At 40.4% G+C, this 11,215-nt stretch overlaps 1 protein-coding gene across 1 annotated transcript; it reads right to left on the bottom strand.

Annotated features, from left to right (window-relative positions):
- Positions 1 to 484: 484 nt before the first annotated feature.
- On the bottom strand, positions 485 to 9,296 carry LOC117465963 (transcription factor AP-4-like). Its single transcript, XM_034109122.2, has 7 exons — positions 8,862 to 9,296; positions 6,736 to 6,901; positions 6,489 to 6,587; positions 5,716 to 5,886; positions 4,624 to 4,770; positions 4,253 to 4,423; positions 485 to 3,248 (listed from the first exon to the last, which is right to left on the bottom strand). The coding sequence occupies exons 1-7, from the start codon at positions 8,948 to 8,950 to the stop codon at positions 3,093 to 3,095; spliced, it is 999 nt and encodes a 332-aa protein (XP_033965013.1). The 5' UTR covers positions 8,951 to 9,296; the 3' UTR covers positions 485 to 3,092.
- Positions 9,297 to 11,215: the final 1,919 nt, after the last annotated feature.

Genomic DNA, 11,215 nt, shown 5'->3' with positions numbered 1-11,215 from the left:
TAGTTATGGGTACTTTTTACTTCAGTAAATTTCAAAGCCCATACTTCTTTACTTGAGTAAAGAAGTTTAGTCAGTACTTTTACCAGAGTATTTTTAAACACAAGTATCTGTACTTCTACTTGAGTAAAGTATGTGTGCACTTTTGCCATCTCTGCTTATGTATACAGATTTTAGCTTCTAATTGTCGATAGCATCCAAGATTGAATTCATTGCTTTCTACACCAATGCTCAGTAACACAAAGGTATGCTTTTTCTTTGGTTTATGAACATTTCTCAGAGCAGAAGATCTCTAGTAATTGTTTGTATACTAAAAGGAGATTAATGAGGCCTGTGTGCCAGCTGTGTTGATCACAATGTGAACTCCAGGCTGCAGACTTGTTTCTGCTGCTGCCAAGTGACTCACTCAATGTGGCCCCCTAGTGGATATAGCAGGTTCATACCATTCATTCTGGATTGAAGTAAAGCAGAGGAAGCAAAAAGGGTGTAATAAAAAAAGTACAAATTTATTTTTTTCCAACTTTACAAAGGCCTGTTTACCCAAGTTTTTTTTATAAACAAAATATAACAGCTTCTCATCGACCTGGACTGATGGGAAAAATAAAAATCACAAAAATATAAAAAATGCTTGTCACCAAAAATGTAAAACTGGACAAGAAAGACAAAAAATAGACAGAAAAGCAGAGCACAAAAAACAGCTGCCGAGTTGAGTCACAGCATGGAGTTTACAAAGAAATAAAAAAAAATCTTCCTCATCATTGATTCAGGCAGTACAGAACAGCAAGTGCTTCATATCAAATATCTCAAATTCCACCAAAAGACAGCAGTGCTGCAACACAATGTACAGGAACATGTGGGGGAAGTGTTCAGTTGAACAATCACGAACCTCAGATTAAAATCAGCCTGTGGCTTAACATTAACCAGCAAAACACCAAATTCTTAAACAAAGTTTCACAAACAAAGCATGAGAATATCCCACCATGTTTGGCATGAGAAATACCAGCTACTCTAACCAGAAATAAAACTGATGTAAGTTAATAGTGTCCCCAAATCTATCAAGTCAACAGACAGTTTCACAATGAATTAATCAATCATTTGTTCATGAAAGAAAAGGAAACCTTTAAAAAGAAAAGTAAGCCTGCTTTAGACAAGAGAAAACAGCAATCAGTAACATGCATTCAATTGGCAACAGAACATATAAGAGATCAAAATAAAAAGGAATGTTTACAGCATCAAGTCAGCGTATCAAATCGAGTATGACAGGAGGGAGGCTCCAAGCAGGGATTTCCAGTCAAATTCCCGAGAAATATAAGCAACGTAACATGAGGCGGACAGACCTGGTGCATTTTAGAGAGAGGAGATCTGAACATCTATTCAGTGCTTTTGTTTAGAGTTGCACTTTTTGTGGCTTCTGGAAACATCACTATCAGTTTGCTTAGTTTTCAAACTACCCAGGCTGATCCTAAAGCTTTTTGGGTTGGAGTTCATTAAGATGTGACTTGTCTATTTTTTAAGCTATTTTCCATTTATGTTATCAAATATCACAATGAAATCACATACAAATCTGCCGCCTCCCCCCTGCACCACAACTCAATAAGCTATTCCAAGATGTGGAAATGACGCATATAATTTCTGCTAAAATTCACACTTAATAAACGTTATTCTCTTGTGAAGTTAGATGGCGAAAAGCACCTTGCGAGTAGTGACTACATTCTTTGATACAAGCATGTCCCGTTTCATACATACTGTATACTGTAGGTGTAATGTACACACCTATCAACGGTGCATAGATAACTTCACCTCACGTATTAATGACACCAACAAACATACTGAAGATGGAATTGCATAAATACCAAAACACTAGTGCATAGTCACTGAAAGCATCAAACCAAGACTAGTCAATAGACTGGAAGTCTTTGGAGGAAACCCGGAAGCCTTCATGCAAACAGAGCATGAGAATCAATTCAATCTGTTTCAGATTTCAGCCAAATTATCAAAGGGCGCATTTCAAAAGAATCAGTCAATGTGTGAATGACTTTTCCGGCTATGAACCAACATTTGGTTCGTATTTTTGTTTTATTCATTTATTACATTAGGGGTGCAACAACCACCACCAGTATAAGAAAAAAATAATGGGGCTGGCTTTAGTGGATTTAATTTTAAATCTAATTTAAAATCAGACTCTTAGAATTAATCTCAGGCATCCGGTTGTCTGTGAAAGCCCGACAAGCCTCCGACTTTGTGTTGTTAATCTCAATAAAACAAAGTGTTCACTTTCGACATTCAGTAACCTTGACAGAAAAATAAAAAAAGGTTAACAAAAACATGTTTAAACATAAAAAACTAAAGGACGATATAAATTGTTCAACAGCTTATTTCAAGGGCTTATTTGATATCAAAAACACAACCTTTTTCAAGTAAATTCAGACATAATTCCATTCCACATATATCCTCAAATTAACTTTGCAATTAAGTTTTGAATTAGAACTTTTAATTTAGAAATGCCTTCTGTTGTAGTTTTAAGTTGGGATTTGTGGCCGCTGGCGCTAGAATATATCCTAGCAAACCAGGAAACATAGGAAAAAACGAACTAATTAAGACTGGGAAAGAAATACCTGCAACTCCATATCCCTTTTAAGAATCAAGAGCTGCTTTCTTCTGTGTTGTTACATTCAAATCTCCACCCTGACAGCTCCGTCAATTTGTAGCAGAGATAATACTGTGCCAGTGGCGACAGTTAATTTTGATGCTGCGCCTGCATGGAGCGCACATTAGCGCACGTGAAGGACGGACTGATGCCGGTAGCTTTTTACACGAGGAGACGTTTTCAAGTAGCCACAGACCGGCTCTGACATTGAAAACCCGCCTTTTAGAAATCCCACAGGACCACCTCTACACGCTGACCACCCTAAGTATTCAATCTTCTTCTTTTTTTTTTACAGTACAAGACTGACACAGAGCTTAACCACTGGATTTAGGAGTTTGGATAATGCCAAAGAAAGATTTTTTTTTTAAAAAGTAGTCGAGCTCCTGGAGGGAATCTTACAGTGAGTAGGTATTTTTAAGTGTTTGTGTGTGAGAGTTCATGGGGTGGATCAGTTCATTGAGCAGTCCTCGCCCTCCGTGTCCGTGTCTGTGTCCGAGCAGGCGGTGTCCATGGCGATGTGGGCGGGGCTAACGATGACAGCTCGTCTCTGCTCCTCCTCCGCGCTCGCTCTTCTTTCCTGAGCGCGCTCAATGTGCTGGATAGCCTGAAGAAGAGGGAAACAATATTCAGTCTCGTTACTTATCTCGAGTCTTATCTTAGTGTTTTTTTAATACCAACAGTAAAGAAAAAAACATGTGATAATAAAGTGTTTGAATGGATTGGTAACAGAGCTTTCTTTGTTAAAAAATTAATTACAGATGCAATAATATTTTTTTCCCCCCCTTCAGCGTAATGTCCTGAGAGAATTTGAGTTCTCTCTATAAAACAGCTACGCGTTGAATATGTCCTTGGCTTTTATTGTGAAAGGTAAAGAACGGCAGGTAAGAATCTGTTTTGCGCTGCCTTTGTGATGATTCAAGGAAGTTATAACCTCAAAGCCTTTATGTTGTCCAATCTTAAGAATTTCATAACCCCACTACTACCATATGTTGCTTTTTCACTGCTTATTCATGTACTCAAAACAACAGTTGGAAGAAATGTATTATGAACAATGAAGAGGGCCCTGGTGTGCAAAGGCCTTTGGGGTGAACACAATAACATTCACTATAAACTGTTAACTTAAAGGTGGGGTAGGTAAGTTTGAGAAACCGGCTCGAGATACACTTTTTGTTATATTCCATGGAATGCTCTTAACATCCCGATAGCAATGAATATCTGAAGTGCTTTGACAAAAAATCCATTAAAAAATGTCATCTGTGGAAGCCGTAGTACTGTAAAAAGTACAATTGCCGCCTGTCTGTTATTACGGACGGGTCGTCAGCCTTCCATCTCGTGCACGCACAAATGTATCTCGTGCCCTCATTGGGCGTGCATTGCAGCAGTACTTCAATGACTCGCCAGCAACAGGCGGCCACTTTCACCAGTCTGCTGACGTCATGTGCGCGTTCATGTGTGGAGGAGGTGCTCTGTAAGGAAGTCTGAAGGAAGGGGCGGATTCTTTTCGGCTGTGTACTTTCAAATTTTAGTGCACTCGAGCCGGTTTCTGAAACTTACCTACCCCACCTTTAAGAGTATGAAAAATGTAAACAAAGTGAAACGCACTCCTACCTGCACAATAGTGTCCAGGTTCTGTCTGGACGTAGACACAGTGCTGGGGTGGACTGACGGGCTCATGGTCACCACGGTGACATGATGATGGGGTTGCTGGGTTAGTGTTGGGGCCGGGACGATGACCGTGGGGTGGTGGGTCGGGGCGGGGGGAGTGGGGGGAGCCAGCACCTGGAGGACGGACAGAAAATGAACAAAATGTTACTACATCTGAGACGGTCACTGTTGAGCTCTGCATGACGTAGTTTAAAACACTCTCACTCCAGCAGTTTGTGAATTGCAAAGTGGATGCCTCAGTGTGTGTGTGTGTGTGTGTGTGTGTGTGTGTGTGTGTGTGTGTGTGTGTGTGTGTGTGTGTGTCTGTCTCTGACCTGTGGACTGTGTGGTCGTCTGTCGGCTGCGTGGATCTGCTGCAGCCTGAGCAGCGTCTGGGTCTGGATGAGCGCCTGCTCCTCCTCCACCTGCTGAGTGATCACCTTCAGGCGGTCTGGCAGCAGCTGTGTGTTCAGAGCGCGCATCTGCACACACACGTTAATTATATTAACAAGAAATTATAGCAATGAATTATATCTATCATTTACACTAAAAACCCTTTAACTAACAGACCGATACAATACAGTTGAATAATAACATTATATATGGCAACAACAAAAGTAGAACAGTGGATGTCTTTTTCATTTTTTGTGAAAAAATATGCAATACATTGGCATTGTGCGATATTGTTATAAAGTCATTCATCAAATATACTGGATTCCCCAGATGTAATTAAACTCTTTGGAAATATCTCAACCCTGCACACCCCCTACTGTTTGCTTTCCTCTCTCGCTGCCCATCAGTTTCTGTTTGTCTTCCCCACCTGTCCCCATTGTATCAACCTGCTGTTCAGGTAGATCCAGGATGTGAGCTGTCAATAATGGTCTGTCTACACCTCCAGCCACCTTTCTGTTAAAGTAGCTGATAATCATGTCAAGGACCCAGATACTGATGATACTTGTGAAACGGAAATATTGATCCGTGTGCGTTGATAGTTAATGTTCACTGTGACAGGATATTGTAAAGCCTGGAGATGTGACCTCACTCTAGTAGTGAGAGAACCCATGTCAAGGTAGCAATATTGGTGACATTTTCTAGCATTCACAACTTTTTTTATCAAGTTTTGTAAAGCAGTTGAAGTTATTATATTTATTTTGTAAAGCAGATGCATCAATTAGCACAGACACAGCATCAGTCAACTAATGCGGAAATATCCCAAGCATAGAATAGATAAAAAAGAGTAATAGATTCAAATGAAATGCCTGACGATAAAACACCTTCTGTTGCATTCCTGAAGTACATTTTCAGGAAAGGTTTTAAAATACTTTTAAGCCTCATTATACAGAATATACCACAAACTTTTTTTCTCTCGAGGTGATTGACAACCAAGTTAAGACCCATTCAAGCCATGTCTGCTCTTTTTGTCTCACCTGCTCGTCCAGCTGCATGCGAGCCGAGCGCTCCTTGTCCAGTTGCTGCCGCAGCTCTAACATCTCCCTCCTCACCTCCTCCACCTTCTCCTCCTCCAGTGTGTCTGGAGACCCGATCCCTTCATCTTTCTCCTCGGGTCGCCTCCTCTTGGGCGATGAGCCGCTGAACTCCTGGAGAAGAAATGCAGATATTAAGTTAAATATTTAAAGTATGTTAACGGGGGATGCTTTCAAATCTAATCAACAGTCAGTCTGCACAGCTTTCGGTGTTTCCACTCTATTTAAAACGACACATGGTGCTTGTGCACAAATGGCCCAAGCAGCCATTTGAGCTAATGGGCTGTTGGGCAACAAAACCAAACGGACAGGGGACCCAACAGCAGGGTAAACAAAACAAACAGGTCAACACACATTGTGTTACATGGCTGCATATAGATTGAGCAAGTTCTTTTTCCTTTGCCTACTTTTCCAAGCTGTGCAAATATGGAACACCAAGTTATATAAATGTGCAGAAGACACATTTTAAAGAAAAGTCTTTAGCTCCATGTATCTTTAACTTCATTGTTTGGCTGTAATTCTTGTGAACGAGTATACTACCAGACAACAATAATAGAACTAAAGGTCAAATTAAAAGTGATGAAAGTTTAAGGTGTTAATATAATTTAAAAGGGAAACGTAAGGCGAACTGAAAGATAGCAAACCAGTTTGAGATGGTTGAGTGTTAGAAGTAATGTAAAGTATAAAAGATGTATAACAATTTAACAGGATGTTACCTGGATGTAGCGTTTGAGCTGGTTGTTCTGAGCCAGGAGCGTGGTCTTTTCCTGCTCCAAGGCAAAGATGTAGTCTGAAGTCTGCTGCAGGATGGCCGCCTGAAAAAAAGTAAACATGAGAACAGTGCATGGGCAACGCTGAAATGTCAAAGATGTTCTCCTCTGTAAAGCAGTCAAAAAACTGGCCCCAATCATTTAGAGCTTGATCGTGCTGTGTCATGAGCTACAGTTTGTGCGGTGTCTGCACCTTGCTAAGTTTCTCTCCGTCTGTGTGGGGCAGGAGTGTTTTGAGGGACTGGAAGCCAGCGTTGATGCTCTGCATGCGCCGGCGTTCGTTGCTGTTGGCGATCTCACGGCGGATTCTTCTCTCCTGGTCCTGAGCCGTCTCCGGACTGAGGGGGATGTTGGCAAGGCTGAGGTAGCAGGGTCAAAGAGAGAGACGATCATTAGTTTGTCCATTCGGGCGTAATGGTTTTTATTGTCTCCCACTGTGGCAATGGCAGGCAGTATTTTTTTAGTCAAAAACGTTTGAACTCTGTCGTCAGCTCTTCTCGGACACACATTTGATCATTCTTATTCAGTTTTAAGACATGTGCACATCAACTTACAACAACTGTTCTTGGTCATATAAACAGAAATCAACAATATAATCAGCAATCAGCCGATCTCTGACTCCGTAAACCTTTAACCTTGAGCCCTAACTAGGCTTTATTCTCGACCTCACCACATTCCTCAGTCAAACTGACTAGAGATCTTTGAGTTTGGCTGAACTCGGTGCCCCCTCACCCCACGAGGTTGGGTGTTATGGTAGTAAAACCTTCTTGGTCTTGTTTACTCAGGGGGAGAACTACATCAACCATTAGGTCTAAAAATGACCATGGTGCCAAGAAAACCGCAAGAACCCAAAGAACCATATCGGAGATGTTTAGAAAAATAAAAGAGGTCAGGCAGAGGACAAAGGCGCACATGGCCATATTTCTACAAAAGATTATTGGTGATGTGCAACCCTCTCTAATGTTCAGATCCAAACCTAAAAAGGTGTTGTTTATTTTTGAAAGACCCCAGTTAAAACTTCTCATTGTGAAGGTAGCCGACTGATGCACCGTATCAATATTCAAGGCATAATTTGGTCTATTGGGATTAAAGTGTTTATCTCTCTTAAATTATTTATTGTCTTTAAGAAAATATATTGAGGTCCACTGGCACTTCCAAATATAATAATAACAATGTGCAAAGTGTGATGAAACTGAAAACTTCCGAATAAAAGCAGTCAGGTGTAAAGGTCAAAGCCAGATTGCAGTACATTATTATAACAAAAATATATACATGTGCATATACTCATTTCCATTAGTAAGGCTTCCTTGGCGCACATATTTACTCCTGTCAGTTGACACACATCTGTCAGATCTCCGCCCAGAAAAACAACAACATGTTTACAACACATTTTTTAACGTGAACAGTTAAAATCAGCTGGTCTCAGCTGAAGGTGCCAGGGAGCTGCGGACCATCAACATGGCCGCCGGAGGGCGCGTCTGGCAGTCTGGAGGCAGCCGCCTGAAATGTGACTCCTCCAGCAGCAGCAGCAGCAGCAGCTGCAGGCCCCCTGGCATCATGGAGAACAATGCTTTGTACCGTTAGCACAAAGCTAGCAGCTACTCTCCACTCTGCAGCTGAAGGATGCAGAAGTTTGGTGGCAGTAACACTTAAAAGAAGCCATGTCTCGGCTAAACAAGCTAGAACATATGATACAAATTAGAAAAACGAGTGCGTTGTGATTGCTAACTAGCTAGCCAAGCTAAGCTAATTTTAGCTCACGACACAACGATGGCTGTTGCGCGGAGCATTATTCAACTACGCACATAATAAAGCCGAACCGCACACACCTGCAATAATAACAACTACCAATGTATTTTACATATAATAAATACGCTGATAATCGTAAAGGGTTTGGGGAACTTTGTCGTTAAAACGTGTGTTTTGGTGTATAGCAGCGAAGCGGCGGGGAACACGTAAACTACCACGTGGTTCGTGTTCAACTGGAAGCAAATGTATCGATTTCATGTCGTTGATTTACATATTTCTGAGCTGAACGATCAGAAACATATCCTTTATGTTATGACATGTTATTATTCCGGCCAATGTAATAACATTAGTTTAAAAAATCCGAAATTTCCTCTCCAACAACAACAGCAGCTGGCCAGCGAGCTGCTAGTTTCTATAACCATGCTCCTGCTGGCAAGACATCGCAGCGAGGCTAAAAGCTAGCATGCTAACTGGAGTCAGGCTGCATCACGCACGCATACACCACAGCGACACGAGGGAGGATTTGTGCAAGCAGCGCCGTATCAACAAAACAAATATTTAGCTACACACCTGCAGAGACCGCCAATTACATCCTTCTCCGTCTTCTTGAAGTGCTGTAAGGACGGGATCTTGTCGGTCGGCATCATGAAGTATTCCATGCTTTCAAAGCCTCCTTCTGTACTCCGTGTTTTCTGTTTTTTCTTCTTCCTCCACTGCTGTCCTGGTTAAAATATTAGGATGTACGTTCTTAGCACAAAGCTCTCTCTGAACTCCTCAATGGCGCATATCTAAAATACCGCTTCAAAATCTTCCAATCTGAAGAATACACTTAGAAAAATAAAAAGTAAGTTCAAGCTGTGTTGCTTCCCACAGCTGATGGGGTTCCCTCCAATGTGTGTGTGTGTGGCTTCTTGCCTCCGCCTACTACGTGTGTCTGTGTGTTAGTCTGATGCCTCCGCCTACTACGTGTGCGTGTGTGTGTGTGTGTGTGCAGCTGATCTGTGTGAGGCGGGAAACAGCTGGTTGGAATCAGAGCCCGTTTTCCGGAAAGCAGAACAAACAGAGCAGAAAGACAGCGTGGATGTACAAAGAGAGGCACTGTGTGGCTGCAGTGCTTAAAATCAAACACATCAGTCAGAAGGAAAGCTGGCAGTGATCAAATATACTAATAATACATCTGTATAATAGCACACTTAGAACTAGATTAGAACTAACAAACATCAGTGGACAAGATAGTATGTTAGACAAACTATTGTTTTAATAGTTTGCTACAGTAAGTTATCTAAATGTTTGACTTTAATTATGTGATTATTTAGAATGTACTGTACTGCAATACACTGTTTGCTATTAAATGAGCACATAATTCATTCAAAATCCATATATATATTTTTTTTAAGTTGGTTACTGACTGGACACAATTAGAAAAACAGACTTACCATGTCATTATTATTATTATTATTTTATTTATTTGTAAATATGATTGTGCCGATGGACAAAAAAAATCCATATATATATTTTTTTTAAGTTGGTTACTGACTGGACACAATTAGAAAAACAGGCTTACCATGTCATTATTATTATTTTATTTAATAACCCCCCCCCCCTGGCTCTTATACAAATAGTTTAAGTTTGATCTGAATTGAGATTTGAAATGAGCCCTTCTGTCACATTCTGTCTTTATCTTTTTAATGTTTCTTACTTTCTGTAACAAAGATAATAATACCATTTTATAATATAATAATATAATCCTAGGCACTACCAAGTGTCAAAATGGTCAAAAAGCTTGTGTTAAATTACACATCACATACATATTACACAGTCTATGATTTAAACACACAGAGAAATATTATGGAAAACTAATTTGTGGATATAGCACATGTCATGTAAGTGATTTCTTGTTTATTTTATTATTACATATTTAATCCCTTTGATTATTTGAGAGCAATAATTGCAGGCACCACTTTAAAATGAGGTAATTTGTGATACATGTGTCATTTTAAAGAAAACATTTAAATTGATTGATTAATTCTTTACAAAAAAACTATGAAAGATTCCAGCTGACAGGTTACATAACTGTTCACTGTGCAGGGAGACCGATGTAAAAGGTTATGCATACATACCATATCCAGCATAGTGCAGCAGGGGGCAGTAATGCATTATTACTGCTGCTAGATGGGAAGCAGAATGATGCATTTACATGTAAAGTCTCTAAAAAGCAGTGAACATGTAAAACTGCGTTCTGAATAGATACAAAAATAACCCCAGGATATAATACAATGGTACAATTTGGATATAATGAAAACAATTAAGAAAAGGAATCAGGAGTTGACAATACAAATCTAAATGTTCAGATGTTAACGATTAAATGCCAAGTTAAAAATAGCAAACCAAATTAAAAAAATGTTTAATGAAGACTAAACCAATTTAATATGAATCAAATGTGTGTCTGTAATCTGCAAGTCTAGATTTGTCACGGATTTAAAACCCCAGGAATGGCTCCAAAGCAGGCTATGAATGAACCACCATCTCTGACTAGCATGTGGTAATGTGCAGTGTTTCCCCTACCATTGTCTTGGAGGGGCGCGGGGCTTTACATTTTTTTTAAAATAATTTTTCTTTTTTTATAATAAAATAAATAAATAATTTGAACCAAATTGCAACTAATCTTTACCTACTGTCACTTTTCACATCCATCCATCTTCTCCCGCTTATCCGTGGTCGGGTCGCGGGGGTAGCAGTTCCAGCAGAGAGCCCCAAACTTTCTTTTCCCTGGCCACATCAACCAGCTCTGACTGGGGGATCCCAAGGCGCTCCCAGGCCAGCGAAGAGATATAATCCCTCCACCTGGTCCTAGGTCTACCCCTTGGTCTCTTCCCAGCTGGACGTGCCTGGAACACCTCCCTAGGGAGGCGCCCAGGTGGCAT

The sequence above is a fragment of the Pseudochaenichthys georgianus genome, chromosome 1, assembly GCF_902827115.2.
Source record: "Pseudochaenichthys georgianus chromosome 1, fPseGeo1.2, whole genome shotgun sequence".
NCBI lineage: Eukaryota > Metazoa > Chordata > Actinopteri > Perciformes > Channichthyidae > Pseudochaenichthys > Pseudochaenichthys georgianus.
Note: the sequence above shows the minus strand (reverse complement) of the source record. Positions and strands in the feature narration are given on the sequence as shown.